Genomic DNA, 22778 nt, shown 5'->3' with positions numbered 1-22778 from the left:
CCTTCTTCTGGCCCCTGCGGTGTTTCCTCTTTGGAAAGAATTGGCCATGTGTGCAAGATTTCCGCAGACAAAGCTCAGATTACTTGAGATGGCCAGGAAAAGTCCAGGATGCAGCTGCCCTTTTATGTGTATTCTAGTGAAGAGTCGGTGTTGACACAGTTAACAGGGGAGCTTAGCCATGATATCCCCGCAAGCATGCCTGCGGCCACTTGGGTCTCACCTCTGTTGGCTGCAACGTTCTACCACAGTCTTGCATCTCTTGGGCCGTAGAAGACAATGTCCTTGCTCTCTAAGTATTGCCTCCAAAGACGGGCTCTGGGTCAATCCTCCTACAACTAAACATGATCATTTACTGGTGTATAGTTAGCAAACCTACGGAGAAACTTACCTCCATCTGGTACCTAAGCATGTGTTTTCCAACCTGCTTACCTTGGAGGGTCCATGTCGCTTGGAATCAGGGATCTTTCCTAGCATTGGAGGCGATGGCTGAAGGAGGCGTTTGGCTACACCTGCTTAAAATCTGTTAGGCTGAAAATGTGGTTGTGGAAACTCAGGACCTTCTTGCCCAGTTCGCTGTGTGCTTGAGTGGAGCCCAACTGCTTCTCGAGGAGAACCCCGTCCCGCCATCTCTGTAAAAAGGGGACATCCTTCTATCCGGTGTCTTATTATTAGGCTTCTTATTTCATGTGATTCTCAAGGCCAGCAGCTCCTCGTGTCACCAGCTTCAGAGAAAAAGATACACTCCAGGCCCCCAATGTCTGGGAGGAGCTCAATTTTTATCAAACTCTGAGAAAAGCGTAGACGATTTGCATGAAAGAATTGCCCCCCACTCTTGGTCTTCTAGCGCCTTCTCTTTGGGTTAGCTGGAGGTAAGTGTATACAGACCACCGGCCTCTCCTCTACTGAGTGATTCCGTCCACTTCAGGGCTGTGTCCCACGCCTACACTGGACATATCTTATAAAAATAGACCCCTGCAGACTGTTGTTTGTCAAGATACAGGTGTGTGTACTGTCAGCCCACCTGCACAGCTGTGGTTAGGGCCACGAGGACGGGTTCTCTCTTGTTTCAGGATCAAGAAGTGGCCCTCATCTCTGTCCAGTTCAATCCACTCGGTGCTTTTTCTTTTGATGGGCTTCCCCTCCCCGCAAACACGAGGGCCGTCTACACCAAAGGCGCATTGAGATTAACCTCACTCTCACGTTCCACTGTCTTCTTTACCCTTATTTTTTCTCAGTGTCACTATCTTTCCCATTTATTAAATTTCATTTTATTCTGAAGCAGTGCATGTGCTTTGCCATCCTCCTGGAGTTAAGTAAATACTTGCGTCTGCACGGCGCATAGAAAGCACGACTGCTGTCTGCTGAATCTGCACGTTTACCAGTGGAGACGTGCAGAGTGCAGGCTGAGGTCACAGTGAAGTCACAAGGGAGACAGGCTTCACCAAGGGTGGTTGATTGTGTCACAATTTGTGGGCAGGATATTGAGAAGGAAAAACATGTTTCTTCCTGACAAGGCGAGTGGCACATACAGAAGCCGGTAATGCTGATGGTTGCTCTATGTGATCAAATCCAAAGAAGCAGGAGACTTAAATTTCTTGGTCCTGTCCAGGTTCGAAGACCCTCCAGCTGCTAAGAGCCTGTGTTCTAGTGGGATGCGGGGCACAGCGGGCTCTGTCGTACCCCCAGCGGAGACGGGGTGTGATTAGCCCAACGCCAGAGGGGGCGTGTTGCAGGGCCTGTTCCGGCCGCGGCACCGTCGTGCTGAGGACACAGAAGTTGTTGGAAAGAGAACGACACGATCCTGTGACCCCCTGGAGGACAGTTAGCTGTTCTGTGGCCGCCTCCCCAGTAAAAACATTGGATTGCAGAAAATATTTCTGCCTTCGTAGAACCTGAAAAAATATAAATAGACATTGAAACGTTTGAGTCAAAGCATTCCATTCCAAAGTGACGCTGGATGTCTGTTTCTCCATGTCAGTGACAGTTTGTGACAATCTGTTTAAACAGTCTCAGGAGCGGGCTGGGCCTGCAGAAAATCTGTAGGAGCTAATGAACCCAGATTCAATATTCAGAAAGCAATCGAGTGTATAATTTGGAGAAGTGGTCTGAGTCTGAACGCGTGAGGCCAGCGGGGTACCCGGTATGGCGAGCCACGTTCCTCCTGGTCATCTGAGCTTTCTCACCGCTGGGTGTTTACTTGGTGGGGTTTCCAGAGGGTTTGCGGACCGATCACTGAGCTACGAGCAGAGCTCTGAACGGGGTCAGGCCAACCGGGGTCACCTGCATGTCACAGATGCCTCTGGAATCTGCGGTAGGGCCCCTGGGCACTGCTTCCCCATTGTGGCTGGTCCATCCAGGGCCGCCCTGCTGGGCAGCCTGCGCCTTGGGGAGGGCAGCCTCCTGACCTCGAGTGGCCGATCAGGGTGGGTGGGAGGGAAGCAGGTCCATCACTGAGGTGAAGATCAGCGAGGGTCCAGGACAAACCCCGTGCAGAGACGTCTGCCCCAGCCTGGTCCAGTGGACGGGGAAGGGCGTTGGACCATTTCTGTTCCCCCTTTTTCCACGGTAGACGTCCTCTCACAGCCCAGCTCGCTGCCTTGAAAGGAGTGTCCTCAGTTCTTAGAGCAGCGTGCGTCTCGCTGGGCTGTCCCCTCGAGCTTGGTGTGCTCGGTGTCTGATCTCGTTCATACTCTGGGAGCAGGCACGGTGGGGGGAGCCTCTCACCCAGGCTTCGCTTAAGCCCTCACGTCCTGTTTTCTGATATCCCTCTGGTCGCCCGCACATGCTTTCTCTTGGTTCTTCCGCTGTAAAAACCAAGCTGGGACCGGACACCTGGAGACGCCCCTGGATCACTTTCCTCCGAGCATCCCTTGCTCTCAGCGCCTCTGCACTCAGGTGGCTATAGGAGGCTGTGCATGGTGTCCTCCGAGGGTTTGGGCTCATCTGGGAGGCGTGGGCTACCTGAGCTCTGCTTTCGGAGGATATAATTAAACTGGTGTTTTGTTATCTGGGGAGTTTTCATCTAGCCTGGCTTATGGTACACAAATCATTCGGCCAGACTTCCCACAGGAAGGAATGCCTTTACCTATACACCCCCTTTCAGGGTTAACGGCGCTGCTCTGTGTTACGACCCTGGGCACCTGAGTGTCATCAAGGTCAATCGATCGTTCAGACCTTTTGTTAAACAGAGGCACTGCTAAGTGGGCAGCTGGACGCGTGAACGGAGGAGTAGTAGGTGAAGCCGTGGAAGGCAGGTTAGGTCCGGAAGCTTCCTTTAGTGTGTGCAGTGTCATGTGTTTGAACGTCCATCGTGGTGCCCGTAGTCTGATGGAAGTAACTTTTAAAGCCCTGCTGAAGAGCAGGTGTGCACAGTGCATATGCCGCTGGCGTGCTGACCCCGCAGCTCATAGACCCTTTCAAAGCTTAGTCATTCCCTTGAAACGGGCAAGTGACCCGGCAGAGGTCGACTTCTGGGAAACAATAATTATGCTGTGAGAAGGTAGGACTCCTGTGCTTGTTCTGCAGTGAAACCTCACTGCTCAGGGCTCCCTGGGTCAGGGAGCCGGGTGAATCTCTCACCAGCTGCACTGTCTTATTCCTCTCCAGCTCAGGGCTCTCTTCCCTTCAATAGCCATCCTTGTCAAAGATGTGTAGGGTAGAAAGACGAAATATACACAGCTTGGTCTGATTCCCTAAACTCGACAAGAACCTGTGCTAACAAAACTGACCTCCGTAGCCTTGGAGATGACCTGTGGGAAGCATCTGGCTCTCAGCTCGGTTCCAGGAAGTATGAGGCTGCTGGTGGTGTCAGGACATCGGAGGAGAAGAGGGTCCATGCCCGCTGCGCTAGGCAGCGGGTGGTCCTGGAGAAAGTGGGCTTTGAGCTAATTTGTTAAGAATGAGAAAGGTACAAGTGGGCAGAGAATGGATGATGTTTCAGGTGTAATAAACACTTGGACATAAAGCAGAAGTAAGAACTATGCGATTCATAAACCCAAGAGCATGTTTGGAAGAGCTTATATTCCAGGAGGAAGGGGATGTTGTTTCTTTGGTTTTGTTTTCACATCGAATCATGTCGTTACATTTTTCTAATGAGGATAGGATTTCCAGTTACGGTCATCGATTGTAGATCCAAGTGAAAAGCAAACATGTCACCTTTTCTTCAAGGATCCTGCCCTTTCCCTGAAACCCTACACTGGAGCCGTGGCTTCCTGGATCAGGTTCATACTTGTTTATGGTTTGGGTGATGCTGACAGAACAGGAGAAGGAGAGAGCTGCTATCTGTTAAACCAGTTAGCAAAACAGAATCTGGGTTGCAAATGCAGTTGTCGGCGATCAATGCCCATCATAACGATCATGAATGACCACCGTTCCTCTCATCCAGCATTTACAGACTTGATACTTTATAAGCATGAAATAGAATAATTCCAGAATCTTAAAAACATCTTCATTTGAATCTTTCAAATGACAGGAGGCTATTTAACACCTAGTTGATTAATGTTAACTGGGTTCGTTGGTTAATAGTTAATGACTTAACTCAGGAACAAAAGAAGTAACATCCCATATTAATATTCCATACCAAGAGCCAGTGCTTCCTTAATTATTGGGCTGGCCAAAACGTTCGTTCGGGTTTTTCCATAACATGTTCCATTTGAATTTCCAAAATCTGTTTTTAGCCTTACACAGTACTAGGACAGATTTTTCACAATATACTTAATGCCAGACGTCAATAACTTTTCTATTTCTTGACAATTTATTTGTGAGACATAGTTTTTAAAGGTACAAAACCAAAACCAAGCATGGAAATGATCACTCATTCCTTACCCTTTCCCTTTGTTTCTTGCTGGATCCGAAGGTTCTTCCATGCTGCATAGCGGATCAGATTGTCCAGGCATTTGTCTCTTGCTGGATGTTAAAAACCAGTGATTATCTATTGTGTAAAACACTGTACATCCTGAACTTGCACAATCGAAGTGCGGGACTTCAACTTCCTTGGTTATATTTCATCTTGGTATTGGCTCAATGTCCAGCCGCCATGATCGTTTTGAATCATGATTTTTAAACTTCTTCTCCAGCTATTATAGTCTGTCCTCGTTTATGTGCTCGTTCCAAGCTTGATATGAGAGCATTAAAGTCTTCTCCACCCACGACATTGCATAGATTTTTTGAAAATGAGAAAACCAAAGACAGGACCTTGCGGCCCTTCCTCAAGAAGCTCCCTAGAGATTAGTGCTATTCCATTGACTTAACACCTCGTTCCTGAAGCCTTTGAACCAGAGGCAAGTCCACTGACCTCTGTCTCCGAGGAGACGTAACAGGTGGTCAAAGGTGAAGCCTGGGAGGTCCCGTCCATTTGGATGCACGTACCCTTGGAACAGAGGCTGCTCCAAACCACAAGGAGTTCATTCCTTCTCTCTTACATTAAAAGTGTTGGTGAGAAACCAGACCAATCCAATTCCCACTTCTCTTTTAAGAATGTGAACTAAAATACCTTCATCCTTCTTCTTTGGATAGTTTCCTTTGTGTTTCTTCTGCCCGGAATAAGCAGGGGTGTGGATGATCTGGAAAATAAACTTTGGAAAATTTGCTATATTCAGATAATCATTTGAACATTGAGAAATGCAAACGTATGAAATCTTTTGATATTTGAAACCTTCAGAAACCATATCAGACTTGCTTCCTCCCCAGAGGTTTGAAACACATTTTCCCTATTTCTTCATTTCTGGGGCAAACACCCCGATCTCAGAAATGACGGGAAGGTGAGCCCAGGACGGTGTCCTCGGTTAAGTGATGGGTGCAGGCGTGCCGTGACGTAGACCAGGGGTAAGAGGACATAGACACACTGCCCTCGGCTGTGTGGATTTGGGGAGCCTGGTGCGGCCACTGTCCAGCAGCGTGTCCTGTAATTGCTCCCTTCTGAGTCTCTGCTTATCAGAGAAAAGGGGGTGATGCCCACCCGCTCCCCCAGGGCTCCTGCAGGTGGAGCTGAGCCCATGTCCTAGGTTTGCTCAGCACCGGCTCAGTGCCTGTAATACTGCACGTTGGCTGAAACGAGCTGCTGGCCACCTTCACGGGGACTTTTCCCTCAGGGACCCTGTAGGCAGACAAGTGGGCAGGAGGCCCCAGGACCCCGCCACTTCCTGCCCAGGCTGTAATGGACATCGCCAATACTTAGCTCTCACCAAAATAACCCGGGTTTTATTTTTTTTAATTAAAGAAACAAATTCGGGGGTCCCATTGGATTATAACGTTATATAAGTTTCACGTGTTCAACATTATATTTCTACTTCTGTCTACACGACCTCGTGCTCCCACCAAAAGTGAGTTTCCATCTGTCACCACACAGTTGATCCCTTTATCTGTTTCTCCCCTCCTGCCTCCCTACACCTCTGGTAACCTGTTCTCTGTATCTGGGTGTTGGTTTTTGTTTTGTTTAGTTTGTTCATTTATTTTGTTCAGGTTTTGTTTGTTTTTTAGATTCCACATATGAGTGAAATTATATGCTATTTGACTTTCTGTTTCTGACTTATTTCACTAAGCATAATACCTTCCTATTCCATCCATGTTGCTGCAAATGGCAAGATTTCATTCTTTTTTATGGCTGCGTAATATTCCTGTGTGTGTGTGTGTGTGTGTGTGTGTGTGTGTGTGTGTGTGTGTGTGTTCACTACATCTTCTGTATCCATTCATGTATCGATGGACATTTAGGTTGTTTCCACGTTTTGGCTATTGTAAATAGTGCTACTGTGAACATTGGGGTGCAGGTATCTTTTTGAATTAGAGTTTTCATTTTCTTTGGCTAAATACCCAGAATTAGGATTGCTGGATCATATGGTAGTTCTATTCTTAATTTTTTGAGGAACCTCCATACTGTTTCCATAGTGGCTGCACCAATCTACAAGGAATCATCGTTTTGCAAGTATTCAGAATATATGGTTCTCAGAGAGGCCTGTAACTGAAATGGGAGGTGAGCATTTGCAGCTGGTTCTCAAGGGTTAGGCTCCTAGACTGAAAACTGGTCGACCTCTGAGCACCCCATCGTTTGGGGGGTTTCCTTGGGGCAGTTTGCCATTTACACCTTACACAGCATCAGGGATGGGGGCCGTCTTGGGCCTTAGTGTGTGGCCCCTGCTTGAATTCCAGGCACAGCAGAGACATCAACGCTGTCGGCTTCCCTCCTGGTTCCCTCCTCTCGTTAGAAAACGTGTGTGGCTCTTGGTCACTTGGTGAGCATTATTCCAACATGACTTTATGTGATGTTTGACTCAGGGGTCCATTTCCGTCCGCTTTTCAGATGCTCACTCGAGAGTGACTTAGAGGCACGGCCCCCTCCAAGGGCTGGGAAGTGAAGGTCCTGAGTGGAGGAGGGCAGAGCAGTTGCGCTGGAGCAAGAAGGCGGCCCCCAGAGAGCTGCCGTTGGGGGGGGGTCCCCTAAATGCCCCGGGGAGAAGCCCCGCGAAGGCCTTTAGTCCAGCCTTCAGAGCTGTTTCCCTGGGGTGCAGGTGGTACCCAGACTCCATGAAGGATGTTACCCTGCTCTTCCGATGGCATCCAGGCCCTGGGTGGTGAAGAAGGTCACTCAGAAGACATGTCGCCAAGCTGGGCAGAGCCAACAGGCGTGGTGCTGAGGCAAAGCCTGTGGGGATTTGGAGTTCTGGGCTGGGTGGGGTTCCAGGGCAAAGAGCTCCCCAGCTTACTGCATCCCCTGGACCGCCCTCTCAGTGGTGCTTTGGTCCTCATGTGGCCATCCAGCCCTCCCGGTCAGCATTTCATTTTGTAAGCCTTCCTTTTCATCAGTGTTTTGCGTTAAAACTCTCTCTCTCTCTATTTTTGGAGGTAGTTTTGGTGTGAGTTCATCTGTTTTAAGGCAGCTTTGAAAGCACAGATCTTCTACATAGAATGTTCACCGGTTTAACAGACAGTTGTTGGTGCGATAGGCCCAGGGCTTTGCTTCAAGTCATTCCAGGAGGTACGGGAGAATAAATACAAACATTTGCTCACTAATTAATGCGTATCCTAATTTGAAAGCAGTGTTACATAGAATGGACATCTGGCAATGAACCCTGGGCGTGGGCTCTGCGCGGACACACAGATCCGGGGACGATGTCTGTGCCAGGGCGCCTGCCTCTCACCGGAAACCTCAGCTGAATCTGTCCACGTAACGTGTGATCCCACGGTTCCGGTGTGGCCACGCCAAACCCCAGAGGGTGGGTCATCGGCTCTGTTAGCTGCGGGTGAGTTTCAGGGCCCAGCGTGGGTGTCCTGCTCCCAGCCGCACCCCTGCCCCCGCTGCCCGGACAGGAGCTTGCAGCTCCATCAGACTCCACCTGACCAAGACCCCTGGACCCTTTGGGACCTTCCATGTGGACACTTACGGGGCAACAGACTTTAGTCCCAAGAGAAATGATGCTGCCTTTGAATGACGTTATTATGCATTTTATGACAAAAACAAAGTATAGGCACAGACCTCTTTTGACTTTGTGTTCACTCCCAAAAGCCAGCTCTATCACGCCTTGTCAACCCCAGAAAACCCCATATTGTTGGGCCATAGCTTTAAAAAGTGCCTGCCACTGAGTTAGACCTGAATTAAATATGTTTTTTCAGATTTTCTTGTGGCAGGGGTACTCAAGTAGCTCTATTTTACAGTAACAGTCTGTCTTTGTTTTTGTTGGGAGCTTGGAGGAAGGGTGGGGATTCTAGCTTGGAGGGTCCTGGGCAGACATGGTGGGAGGAGAGCCCTGGAGGGAGGCTTCGGGGGCGGGGGGTAGGTGGGCACAGAGGACCCTGTGTGCAAAGGAGTGAAGCAGAGGTCGGCTGTGGAGCTGCAGGGCTGGTGATGAAAGTGGAGAATTTCCACCAGGAGGGCACGTTGGAATCAATGTGGTCCCAAGCCGCACTCTACCCATCTCCTCACTGACACGATGCCAGGAAGACATGCATGATTGGGCGAGAGAATGAGTCTGGTGAAAAGTGTAGGGTCTGTAATAGTTTAGGTCACAACATCAGAACGACTTTGAAGTCTGCAGTGTTGTTTTGTTATCATTCTATTTGTGACTCAAAAAGAGAAGAATTCGAAATTTAGGCAAAGAGTAAGTGATATGAGGAAGAAACACACTTTTTTTTGAAAAAGAGAAAACGACTCCTGTGTGCTTTTGTTCGTATACATTTACTTTGAGTTGGACCCGGCAGACCTTGGGGTCCTGAGGGCTTGGGTCCGTTGCCCTAGAAATGCTTCAGACGTTGACACTTTCAGGATAGAGTATTCTTTGTTTAGATTCAGCCGTAGTTTCTCGTCTCATTCATCAAATTGTCGACTGAATTCACCATTTTTGGCTCTGCGTGGCTGGTCTAGATGTAGAGAAAAAAAAAAGAACAACTTGTTGCTTCCAAAATGTGGCCAGACCTTCTGCTTCTGCAAGACCCCACCTTCGGTGATTTGCCCAAATTCTGCCAAGTGTATAACCGCTTCCATCCCACAGGGAAGAAAAAGAAAAATCCTTGAGGCAGCCATTTCTGACTGTATTTACCTGTGAAGGTTTACAATAACCTTTGCATTGAAAATTGACTACAATTGGGACTTGTTCCTAAGATGCAGACATTCTAGCAAATTCCTGGGATGAGTCCAGTCTCCGATTTGGCTGAGCAGAGAGTGTGCAGGGCCATTAACCGGCACAGTGGCTGAGGAGGGCATTTCCTCAGACGTGGTGTCGTTTCTACCTCTTGTCCCTCACGTCTGTTTAAAATTCCCCCCAAATCATGAGATTACAGAGCCTGCAGAGAGAGCCCAGGTCCCCGTTCTATTTGATGCCCGCTGCGGGGTCCCTGGAAACGTGAGCGGGGGCGGCCCCAGCCCACGTGCACAGCCCTCGGCTCATGGGGACCATTTCCCTCACCGGCGGCAGCACAAGAATCCCCCTCTGTCATCACCTTGGCTTTGTTTCTGTGTGTGGGGCTCTGAGGAGGTGATTGCAGCATGCATTTGGGTGATTAAAACCCCAGATGGCCCCAGAGATTGGCTGGTGGTCGCTGGCCGTCAACGGCACTGTCCCTTGCCTCCTGTTTTCTCTAGTTCTTCAGGGACCGTCACGTAGTTTTGTTGCTGCTGTTGGTATGTGGTTCCCATCGGGGATCTCCTCCCCGTGTCCATGGTAGGGTTCGCTGGGGATGGGGCATCTGACCGGCCAGCTCAACGGGGCGGAAGGGGGTGAGGAAGAGAGCAAAGTCAGGGCAGGCACGGAGCCTCCACTGACACCGGGGGTGCTGGCGGCCGAGCCCAGGGCTCCGTCTCAGGGCTGCGGTGACTCACGTGCTGACTGACAGTCAGGGAAGCAGCAGAAGTCACCCATCCCATTATGGGATGGCCACGAAAACAGTTGCTCACTCTTAATATTTTAAAGTTTAGTAAAGTGCAACCTCACTTGAAATCCAGTCAAGGTCACGGGTGCTATAAAGTATAATTTACAAGCGCATCGTAGAGCAGAAGCTTATTTTTTTATGACAGAGGTGAATGACTTTTTACAGGTGTGTGGTTTAAGCCATCTATCTGGTGGTTAAGCCCGTGTTCTTTCCTGGATTCCTCTTAAAGGATATGAAAAAGCCTGTATTGTAGAGCAAACTATCAAAAGTAAAAGTAAATGAACTAGGAGTTTGGAAAGAAAGGTTTCTCCACTGAAGTGGAAAGCAGAGAGATTGCAACCAGCCTGTGTCTGAACACCTGGCCTGAGTCCGGTTCTTCCGGCCTGTGTGCTGGGGGGGACACGTCCGGCCCCGTCGCTGGGCCCAAACCACCTGCTTGTTCTTTCCTCGTGGCCGGGCCAGGCAGACGCTGGGCTGTGGGGTGAGGGGCACTGCGCCCGCCAGGGTTCCCACACCGAGCTCCTGGAAAGGAGGAGAGCTCCCCACGCTGCCCGGACCCGGCTCACCTGTACCTGGCCAGGCCTCTGTCTGGTTATGCAGCCCGAGACCCCGTCCGATGTTCCTCACCCATCCGTCGGACATCAGGTTAGATCCCGCTGGTCGGGGCACAGGTGTGGCCCCTCCCTCCGCCGCAGGTGCCGTGGGCAGTGCAAGCGTGCGTGCCCACCGGCCGCGTGGCTGTCATCCCTGGGGCTGGAGCAGGAACCGTGTTGCTCTTTCTGTTTCCCCAGGCCTAGAACACGTGGTAATTAGCAACTGTCCTTACAGGGACAGCCGGCTCGGCTCCCACAGGAAGGTGGTTCCTTGTCTCGGGAAATACTTCAGAAATCCTCTCAGAAACACGCGCCCGCACTGCTGGGTCCACTGGTGGAGGGCGGGGCAGAGAATAAACGAGCGCGTGTGTCCACAACCGGGAAGTGGTGCTTCCACACGCAGCACAACAGCACAGCGCTCTCTCGAGTCTCACGTGCACACACGCAATTCTTGGGCACAGTGACCTCGGTCTTCCGAGGGATGCCGGGACGCCGAGCGCAGGCAGAGCTCCTCCCGCGGGTCCTTGGCGCCGCGTGGACCCGGCCGCGTCTCCACAGGAGCCTGTCTCCCCTTCGTGGCTCCGCCCTCTGTTTCGCGGAGTTGTGTCGAGGGAGGTACCGGCACAAGCTCGGGTCACATCTGCTGGAGTGAGGATGGCTTCCCGAAGGGCCGGGCGTCCCAACCTTCCGAGAGAAGACAGTCCACGCTTATCCCTTCTCCGTGGTCTTAAAGATGCTCCACCTAAGCATTTCACTGTCAGTTTGGTAACATTCAAAATATTGTGCTCTGGAGAAAATCCAAGCAAAGGTAGTTGTTTTGTTGCCCTGAGTGACAGTGAGAGGGAGGGAAGCCCCCTGACTCAGGAAAGCCTTGAAGGGATGATTCTGCCAACAGTATCTGTTGGTCAAGACACCTCATTACGACGTGGACCCGTGTCCTCAAATGCTTCCTGTTCCTCGGCCGACAGGAGACCTCCAGAAAGTCTGTCCTTCCCACAAAACTGACATCTGTCTTACTCTATCACCATAAACCCTCCTCTCTTGTCACCAGTATTTTACTTTATAAGCTCCTTAAGGGTAAAAACGGTGCTTTTCATCCAGCATGTGGTTAATAAGTAGCTATCAAATGAATGTTTGAAGGACATAATATTGTCCTTGAGAAATGTAGGGAGACTCAGGAAACATAAACACTGTCTCGGAGACAAATATTCACAGTTAACTTATCAGCTATTACGAATTCCTAGTGCACATGCTGGACTCAGATGACCCACCCAAGAGAGAAATAAAATCAAAGGCAAAGAGTGTCTCGAACATCACAGCTGAGGGAACCTCAGGGCATTTAGTGAATGAGAAGGCGGATTCTCTGAGCCCCGACTCTCTCTGATTACATCTCCACGAGAATAATTTCTGGGGTCCATTTAGGCATCAACTTTAACCCAACTCCGATATTACTAAATGTTAAGTAATCAAAGCACAACCTCAAGCCTACAAACCTCTTTGTTTAGAATAATGAAAAACTGCGTTGAAAATATGAAAAAATAAATACAGTATATAAAATATGTAAATATAGAAAAGATTTTAAAAATTAGAGTTAATACATAAGAGTAGTGATTTTGATTTTATCTTAAGAGTGGAAAGATTTGTGCTTTTTCTTTAGGGCGTTTTTTGAGGATGAATTTTACTCACTGTCTCCCATGTAGACGTTTTAAAGTATGAATAGGCGTCCTGACTATGTGCTTTCCTGCCGTTCAGGGGCCACCTGGTTCTAACACCGTCATCTTGACCTTGACACAAACAATTCCAAGTTGGAGGGAGGATTTATGAAGGTACACTTTATGTACCTTTTATTAGCTACAGATATTTTATGGATCTTACAATAAGCGTGACCAAAGAAACTTTTCTAATTATCTCTGTTTAACTTTTTTAAACGTTTAAGCTGCATATAAAGTTAAAAATTAAGAAAAAGGCACTTATTAAATTAAGGGAGTGACATAAAATGTTTTCATGGAGAAAGTGTATCAGGACACGTCATCTTTCACTCCTTCTGTGCCTGTAGGAAATTCGGTGTGAGCAACTTTATAAGAACGGATCTGGGGACTGAATCCAAGGGCACCCTTTGCTGAGAATGTCCCCTGTCCTTGTCACGTTCGGGAGGCTGTGTGACCTGGCCGTAGCCCCAGCCCTGGAGCTCTGCCCCCTCCAACCCCTGATTTCCCCTGAACCTACTTCTCAGGTCTCTGGGCTCCACTCTGACCTTGGTCTCAGCAATCTTGTCCCTGGACCACAGGCCACAGCTTCAACCCGGGCTCCCAGGGACCCCACTGTCCATCGAAAACCCGCAGAGTGGGCTCTGTGACACTTGTTAATCACATGGTGGGGCTCCTCCGAATCTTCCAAGGGCTGCGGTTTCCCTCCAGATCAAGTCCCAGCTCCTGTCTGCGGCTCCCGGGACCCCGCAGTGCCTGCACCCCATTTCTCACTCCCGCTGTCCATGCCCGTCTTGTTCCACGCGCCCTGGCTTCCTCTCAGCCCCTCAGCACGCGCGTGTCCCCCAGCCCCTGGGCCTTTGCACGAGCTTCTCCTTCTGCCTATTCAAGAGGGCTCGCTCCACACTTCAGGGCCCGGGTCCTCAGCAGGGAGATGTTAATTTGTCTGATGTCACCGTCCACCCGCAGGAGAGGGCAGGGCCCTGGCCTGTTTGTGCCCCTCTGCACCAGCGCAGTGACTACAGCCTGGCAGTCTCTGAACTCCTGATCAGTGAGGGTGATGCAGGGCCCCCACCCCGGGGGTTACAGCTCTCCAGCTCAGCCAGAACCTCAATCTTCCACTTATCGCCTCCTTCCCTCCCTTCCCCCTCCCCCCTCCTTTTTCTCCTCTCCCTCCCCTCCTCCTTCTCCCTTGGCAGAACCTTGCCGTGATCATCAGTTTGGCAGGTTGTCCTGAGGCGGAAGCATGGGGGCTGGAAGGTGCAAGTCAGTGGAGTAGTGCAGACCCCAGGTGCGGGGACCCCCCTCTGTGGACCCCGGGGGCCCCAGGTGGGATGCGTGGACCCCACGGCCCGAGATGGGCGTGTTGTACGTGTTTAAGGGAAGTCAGTGCTTGGGAAACAAGCCGTGAGCTCAGTGTTTAACTGAGGAGAATGTGGACTTAGAAGGCGGCCAGCGTTTCGGCCGAGCGAGAGCTCAGGGCTGCCGTGCTTGTGGACTGTCGGCGGGGTCAGGAGCAGACTTCGCAGCCGAGCGCCGTCAGAGCCGCCGCGGAGCAGAGCGGGGGTCCCACGTGCTCCTGGGCCAGAGAGCCTCTCTGCACCTTTGTCTCTGGGTCTCGGACGCCCCTGACTTAGTGGCAGATTCTGTAGAGCTTTTCTTTCTCTTCTCCACCGGATTGTTGTGTTTTAAACGGTGAGGATGAGCGTCCCAGCAGTTTCATTTCCCGTTTCTCGAGATGATCAACCCCGTGGATGGTTTTGTTTGATGCCTCACTTTCCCCTCCTCAGCTGCACGAGGAGAGTCTTCCACCAGGAAACCCACCCACTGTGTCTGCACGCGCAGACCCAGGAAATATTCAGGGTCCAGGAGGTACGTGGTTCGCACCTGGAGCACCTTGCAGGCCCCTGGTTACACACAGGGAAAGAGCACAGCACGATTCATCCTGTGTTTACACTTACTTTCAGGTAAAGGTAATTGAGAAAGAAATTACACACCACTCAGCTGCTTTTGTGTAGTTCAAAATATTGTACATTAAATAAAGGGGTTTAAAATCTGGTGCCTAAAGTTCACATAGAGCTAGCAGCCTTAATTAAGACTGTGTTAGTCTTCAGGCAAGAGTGGGCCTAATCCATTGCAAAGAGACAGTTATCAGGGCTTTTCTTCACGTTTCTAGAGGAGTGGGTGTAACTTTATTCCCATTTCTCACAACTCTTGAAGGCAGCGAATGGTGGGTCTCAATTCTGACCCACACCCTACAGGTAAAATGCATTCATATTACTCTGGGGGAAATTGCACAAAACTAGACTTCCCTGAAAATTTCTATGATACATTCTTAAAACTTTGGGAGAAGGACTAGCCTTATATGTGTGTTTTAAATCCTGGCTTTATTACCATAAAACTTTGATCTCCAGGGATTTTGTGTTGCAAGGAGAATTTTCTGTCTGCCCAAGTTCTTCTGTCTGGTTTTTTTCACTGAAGACACTATACAGGCCTTTGGGAATGTCCAGTCCCTCCATTAAAGTTCTGACCAAGTCCAGAAAAATACAACACTTCCAGGCTTCTGCTCAGCTCTGTTGTGGCAGCCATGGGCCAAGGGAGAAGGGATGCCTGCATCTTACCTCCTGCATCTCACCTCCTGCATCCCACCTCCTGCATCCCACCTCCTGCATCTCACCTCCTGCATCTCACCTCCTGCATCTCACCTCCTGCATCTCACCTGTTTCATCCCACCTCCTGCACCTCACCTCCTGCATCCCTACCTCCCCCATCCATGTGTCTCCCTACTGCCTCCTCACAGGGAATCCTAAGATGCCATGCCAGAGTTCTTTGACAGACGTGACACATACCTGATAAAAATTTAGAGAAATTTGTTCCCCATTGGTTGACTTCCAAATTTGAGGAGTTAAACCTATTAACAGAGAAGTAGGTAATTATAATGGAGTTAATAAGTGTGCAGGTATAATACAGACACACCCAGACACACACACACACACACAGACACACACAGACACACACACACACACAGACACACCCAGACATACCCAGACACACAGACACACACAGACACACACACAGACACACAGCTCCTCAGAGAGATCTGAAAAAAATCAGAGAAAGGTGTTATTTTTGTTTCCATTTCATTTTATTTCTCACCTACATTAGTTTTCTAGACATTTGAAATAATAAACCAGCCAGATGAGGATTTGAAGCTGCTCACTGTTACATGCTTGGAAGCTAGATTAAGTAGTGTCATTGTCCTGTGACACCTTCCATCCCATCAAGTCACCTGGTCATCTAGTGGGCTCCCCCCCTCCCGGTTTCCCTGCCCAGCGGCCCACAGACCTCACCTGCTGCGTGATGCTAGGCTACAGTTAGGGACCCGTGTTGGTAACATGGGTGCAAAACCACGGATGTCACCATTTCACGCCTTCTCTTGGTACTTGCAGGAGGACATTGCCACCCTCCGACTTCCCTTCCTCTGGTGCCGGGTTTCCTTTAGGGGGTGATCCTGAGTGCTCCAGGTGACGGGAAGGAAGCGACACCAGTTACCATATGGAGTGGGGATTCATGATGTGGTCCAGGGAGCAGTCCTTAAAATGTTTCCATCTGTACTTTAAAGAAAAAGGGAAAAGACGAAACTGTATACGTAAATTTGCTGAAATCAGTCATTTCTATATGAAAAACTTTTGTTTTTTAAAATAAGGATGTTTTGTAGACAGTGTAGAACACATTCATTTTAAGAGATACCAAGAGAAATAATTTTTTAAGGCATCACATATGAACCAGTTTCCCTGGGGCCGAGTGGCGCCTGGCATCTCGGGAACCAGCACCCGGTCGGCTCATTGCTAACAAGCAGCCGGGTTGAGGCTGGGGACAGGCGGGTGGGGGGCTGCCCTGGGATGGGGCCGCCAGCTTACTGGGGGGACAAACCAGGATCAGAACCCAAGTGTTTGCAGAGAAACGCAACAGGATGCCGAGTATTTTCCTTGGATTCCACAGATAAATGAAATCAGCTAGGCATCTTCAACACAAGCTGGCTGTTTTATTTTGCCTCAGATTTGTAAATAAATGGTTGTAGTCATTCTGCTTCTAGCTTTGAAAAGGACAGTCTGGTTTCCTCTCTCTACAAATGTTTCTTTAGCTGGCTGTCAGTTCTCCATGGAAGTTCCTGGCACGGGGCCGTCCCTGCCCTGCGTCTCCCCTGACCCAAGCCTTCTGAGCTCTGCTCCACGTCCCGCAGGGAACAAGCTTGTGGGTGGACACAAATAAACAGTGACGAGGTGTCCTGTCACAGAGCCTGCAGGCTGTGGTTTCAAGGACACAAGATTTCTGGGCGCTTCTGGCCGCATGGAGGCCGCGCGGGAGGAAGGGGAGGTGAGCTGCTGGGAGGAGGTCGGAGGTCCCTGGGGGGCAACTCGATGAGCTGAGCCCAGGACACGGGAGGCCGCGTGGCCACAAGCATGGTCTGCGGGCAGGACCCAGATCTCCGCGGTCGTCACCGTGGCCCGAGGGAGCCAGTGCTGCCCTGCGCTTTGCAGGGAGCCCGGCGGTTTGGGGGGTGCGTCCCTTTCACCGCCAGCCCCGTCGTTCCTTTTCGAGGCCTGGTCCATTTCACGGTGGTGAAATTTTGATTTCATGGTACTTATGTCATTTCTCATATAATGAAAATTCACTTCTTAATGACATGCTAATTTTTCATTCTGATTTCTTCTCATTTTTACAAACACCGTGCCAGGATGAGCATGCCTGGGACCCTCGTGTCCCCATGAGGAAGCGTCCTCTCAGGATATTTGAGTAAAGGCACGTGAGCTGAAGTACAGATAGTAAGCGAAGGCCGAGGTCCTTTCACCTCCTCGTCCTCAGTCTGGTCGGCCTTCAAGCCTGCCCGAGGCTGGACACGCAGGGACTGTCTTCCCGGAGTGCAATCGCTGTGGGCGCTACCCCATCCCTGTTTATCCACGCACTTACTTGGAAATGGCGCTGCTGTTGCTGTTTCATGAGTGGTTGTCCTGAAAACCGGGAGCCACACATCTCACAGTGCCAGGTCACCCTGCATCTCCGTCTCCCCGTCAAGCGAGGTGAGGACCTCGGCCCCGAGAACCGGGATCTGACGGGTCTGGGAAGATTGCTCACCCCCGGACCCCAGACCTCCGCCTGGGTCCCAACAAGTGTTCACTCCGAGCGGGCTTGCCCAGCAGCAAGTCGACTTCGTGCGTGCCCAAAGCACGGGGTGGAAATCGCCTGGAGGCTGGTCTTAGGATGCAGCAGCTCTGTCTCTGAGCCTAAACCGTTTTTCCCTTTTCTTTACTTAAGTGAAGTTCAGTGTCTTTGCAAATAAATATGAAAAGTATTCTTTTGTTGGACTAAAGTAGCTCTCAACTGCGAAATATAATCCTTAGCAGAAAGATCTGTGCATTTCGCAGTCTGTAATTTATACCATGTTAAAAACATGCTATAGCAGGATTGATTTAATATTTCTTGGTTTAGAAGTAGATTAAACTTAACTGCTTGTTGTGTTAAAGCCTTCTAAAGCTTTTAGGTGCTGTTAGTCTTGTGTTTCCTGATGCATATATATCATTTTCTAATTAAAAATCTTGTGTTGCTTTACCTCCTTTGGGGGGATATGATAAAATTAACAGCAAAAAATAACCGGGGTGCGTTCCCACTGAAGTCATACTCACCGCACAGAACACAAGCGTAATGCTTTCTTACAGCTGTTCAGCCCTGAGCAGTTTCTCATCAGCTCGGCCTTTTCCCAGACACCTGCGTGTTTCCTACCTGCACCACATCCCTCCCGGGGTATCTTGATGCCAGCCGGGGTGTGGGACTTCACGGGGGCAGCTGGGACCGGGGCGGGTTATGCACACCCCCTGACACACCCCTGCCTGCCTGCTTGCTGTTCTCTGTTCCTCTTGGTGGTCAGGCGAGCTGCTCTCAGGAGCATTCATTACTGTGACAAAGGGCAAAGGGCGCTGCCCTGTCTCAGAGCTGGCGCTGAGAGGGCTGCAGGAAGTCCCCGAGGAGGTCCCCAACGGTCCCAGACACGCCTGCAGCCTCAAGTCGGCTATTGCCTCCCCAGGGAATAGTTAATGAGATAATTATTTTTTTCTTGAAAAGTTAACATTCTTGCAATGGTCCTGGGGGTTTCCCTATGGATTATAATCTACCTTTCCAGTTGCCTTCAAAGGGAAAAGGGGAATAACACAGCTCTATTTTCGCCCTTCCCCGGCCCTTAGGGATTCGCATCTGTTTTCTGATATGTGTATTTAACGAAGTGGAAACTGGTGTAAATGGATTCCTGCTCTAGGCAATTAACATGTGCTTGAATAATAATAACAAAAACTCATGTCAAAAGGAAATTTATGAAACCCAGAGTTCTCTGTGTAAACACGTTGGTCTTTGAATGACTTGGCCGTCATAACACAGTACCAACATCCGGTCCATGTGGAATGTTCCTCCTGCTTCTCAGAGCCCAGGAAAGACATGCCAAGCTGCATCTCTTTATCCCGAAACAGCGAGGAGGGTGGAGGGGAGTTTAGGGATAGTTAACTTGTAGGTAAAGTATATTGTAGAATGTTAAGCTTCAAGTAAACTCAATTACAGAATTACTCGAAGCCCCTCCGCTGCCTTCGGACTCAGGCTCCCCTGACAGGACTCTGGGGCCGTGTCTTCTCCAGCCATGTGAGCTTGGGGTGTTTGCCAGCGTCCGGGGCCTCCTGCGTAATGTGGGGCAGTGATGTTACCTGCTGGGATTGCAGCCTTGGGACCAATGAGATGATAGTGCCTGGAAATCCCTTAGTCTCACATAGTAATAATTCAATAAATCTCAGAGATTGTAATTTACGGAAACTGTTTTAAAATCAACATATATGGATTGCAGCGTGCTTACAAGTGTTCAAATGAGCTCATTGATATAGGGTGCCCGACACACTGATTTTTTTTTTTTTTATATTAGAGTATAGTTGATTTACAATGTTGTGTTAGTTTCAAGTGTACAGCAAAGTGATTCAGTTATACATATATCTATTCTTTTTCAGATTCTTTTCTCATATAGGTTATTACAGAATATTGAGTAGAGTTCCCTGTGCTATACAGTAGATCCTTGTTGATTATTTTATATTTAGTAGTGTGTATGCGTTAATCCCAAACTCTTAATTTATTCCCCCCGCCCCACCTTTCCCCTTTGGTGATCCTAAGTCTGTTCTCTATGTCTGTGAGTCTGTTTCTGTTTCATAGATAAGTTCATTTGTGTCATATTTTAGATTCCACATGTAAGTGATATCACTTATGATATTTGTCTTTCTCTGTCTGACTTCACTTAGTGTGATAATCTCTGGGTCCATCCATGTTGCTGCAGATGGCATGATTTCATTCTTCTTTATGGCTGAGTAATATTCCATTGTATATATGTGCCACATCTTCTTTATCCATTCATCTGTCAGTGGACATCTAGGTTGCTTCCATGTCCTGGCTATTGTAGACAGTGCTGCAGTGAACATTGGGGTGCGTGTCTCTTTTTGAGTTATGCTTTTCTCAGGGTATATGCCCAGGAGCAGCACACTGATTTCTGAATCCTACGTAAGCCTTTCTTCCCATTACAGAGAAAAATCTGTTGTACTCCGTGAGCTCTGGGAAATCTGAAAAGATGTCCATACTTGATTTTTTTCAGGCTGTCCTGGTGCCAAAAAGAACGAGTTTCTGACGAGTGTGCTGGACGCGCTGTCCACAGACATGGTCCACGCCGTCTCCGACCCCTCCTCCCCGGGCAGGTGCGTGCGCTCGACTGCAGAGCAGGAGGCTGGGAAGAAGCCCGGCATTCAGGGAGCTCTCAGAAGCTGGAGGGCAGACTCCAGACACTGGCATCCGAGGCCTGATCAGCTTAGCGGACACGGCAGGGCCTGCAGGAAAGAAGTCCCCTCCCCAAACCTGAGGTCACTTCCTTTGTCTGGAGGACATTTGTTTAGCAGGTTCTCTTGTAATGCGATCAACCCAGGGAGGATGTTGCCATCAGGGACAGGGCCCAGACCTTGGGATTTTCCCAGGTTCCATCAGGCAGGGGTGGGGGTGGGGGCAGGGGGAGGGGAGGGGATGGGAGGACCCTGGTCCAGAGGGCTTCCCGCTTTGGAATCGCATTTTAGAGCTACTGACTGGATTTTAAACACTTTGAATTAAAATGTTCAATTTAAAATTCTCAAAATAGGATTTCTTTACAGTAAAATATATATGACATAAAATTTACCATCACAACCATTTTCAAGGCTGCAATTCAGTGGCATTAATTACATTAACAAAATGTTCAAAATCTGATTTCTGAAACTCTGGAAACTTGCTCTTTGTGCCTGGTGGAAATTCTGCAGTTCTGGGGCTGAGGCTTTGAGCTTTGCTTCCGGAGAGACTGTTAATTCCCCGAAGCTGTTCGTCTCTGTGGGTGACGTCCCTAGGAGGGTAGTTTGTGGTGTTTAATGGATATAGTGTTTCAAGCGTTGGATCTCCCCTGTTAATTAGTAATAATTAATCTCTTTATTTTAAAGCACATTTTCTGATTGGGAATCTCACTGTCTTTATTTCCTTAGAGCACTGGCCTTCTTCCCTGCCTGCCCCAAACCTTGATTATTTCATCTATTCCAGATAATCTAAAGCTTCCTGGTCTTCTTCAGCTCAAAGCCCGCCTCTCTCTGTCTCTGCTTAAGAGTAAGATTGCAGAAGAAAAAAAGGCAGTGCTAATGAATCCCGTAGTAAACTAAATGATGAAACAAAAAAAAAATCACCCAATTTTCAAATTGACCTCTTACATTCTTGGAAAGATAGATCTTTTCTGTAAAACTAAAATTGAAAGCAGTAAATGAATGTCCATCCTAGAACGTCCTCTGAAAGTTTGGGAAGTAACTAATAGCATCAGAAAGCCCTAATACCTGGGAACTTTTGGTGTCTGACTCACTCTTTACACTCATGGAAACACAGAGACCAACAGCCAGACAAGGAAGGAAGGACCAGGGATTATGTGAGCACGTGCTGCACCTTCCACTTGGTGAGAAGGCCCAGTGTAACATCTGGGATGGTCTCCAAGATCAGCCTCAAGGCCAGGCCTTCTGGAAGAGCTTTTTACTTATATCTTAAAGTATCAATCTTTTTTTTTTTTTAATCCAGGGAAAGATGTCTGGTTACCACTTTAAGATGTATGTTGTTTTGCACCTTTTAGTTTACCCATGGCATAAACAACCCTCGCATGAGTCACAATTAAAGGAGCAGAGAACCTCTGGGTCCCAGGTTGAGTAGGTGTGCGATGTGTGAGCGGATGGACCATCCCCACGGGGCTTTGTCCTCACGACTTGCCAACGCCCAGCGCGTGACTGGCCTGCACAAGTTCACTGTACCATTTGCCATTTTGAAACCAACTTGAAAATGTTTTGCCAAATTTCTAAGTTATTTTTAAAAATCATTATACCGAACGGCAAAGCCACGCAGCCTTAGGCCTCAGGGCCGAAAGCGCAACAAGCAGGGCCCTTCTTCCAGGAAAGTCAGAGCACGGGGGCCCTCGCTGGAGGGACCACGGCCGGGGTGGGGAGGCAGCCAGTCTGCGGGGGCCCCTGACCACCCGCGTGTCTTCCAGGCTCTCGGAACCTGACCCCAGCCACACGCTGGAGGAGAGAGTGGTCCACTGGTATTTCAAACTGCTGGATAAAAACTCCAGTGGGGACATCGGCAAAAAGGAAATCAAGCCCTTCAAGAGATTCCTTCGGAAGAAGTCCAAACCCAAAAAATGTGTGAAGAAGTTTGTTGAATACTGTGATATGAATAATGACAAGTCCATTTCCCTGCAAGAGCTGATGGGCTGCCTGGGCGTGGCCAGAGAGGAAGGTGAAACTAACACGAGGAAACGGCACAGTAAGCCTTTCTCCTTATTTTGCTCCCACGCGTGTCCACTCTCCACGGCGTCTGTTGAGTCTTAAGATGTAGAGATTGTCCTTGCAGTCTGAGGGTGGAGGGAAGTCTGACGTGTCATGTGACTGTAGGTCACCCATCCGTGGAAACACTCACAGACCGTCGTAAGCGGTCAAGGGGAAGCCGGGTGGGAAAGGTGGGAGCTGAGTGGTGTCTGGGGACAAGTCTTACTGTTCCG

At 49.3% G+C, this 22778-nt stretch overlaps 2 protein-coding genes across 3 annotated transcripts in view; one reads left to right on the top strand and one right to left on the bottom strand.

Moving 5' to 3' along the window:
- The window catches only part of SMOC2 (SPARC related modular calcium binding 2), a 157297-nt gene that overhangs the window by 124559 nt on the left and 9960 nt on the right, over positions 1-22778 (top strand). For both annotated transcript variants that reach the window (XM_057528059.1, XM_057528058.1), the window contains exons 10-11: positions 20328-20427; positions 22269-22543. In XM_057528059.1, the coding sequence (XP_057384042.1) occupies positions 20328-20427; positions 22269-22543 (375 nt within the window). The remainder of the gene's footprint in view (positions 1-20327; positions 20428-22268; positions 22544-22778) is intronic.
- The window catches only part of LOC130704760 (uncharacterized), a 28317-nt gene continuing 21518 nt past the window's right edge, over positions 15980-22778 (bottom strand). The window contains exon 3 of the transcript XR_009005230.1: positions 15980-16269. The gene's annotated coding sequence lies outside the window, so the exon portion shown is untranslated. The remainder of the gene's footprint in view (positions 16270-22778) is intronic.

Source organism: Balaenoptera acutorostrata, chromosome 14, assembly GCF_949987535.1.
Source record: "Balaenoptera acutorostrata chromosome 14, mBalAcu1.1, whole genome shotgun sequence".
NCBI lineage: Eukaryota > Metazoa > Chordata > Mammalia > Artiodactyla > Balaenopteridae > Balaenoptera > Balaenoptera acutorostrata.
Note: the sequence above shows the minus strand (reverse complement) of the source record. Positions and strands in the feature narration are given on the sequence as shown.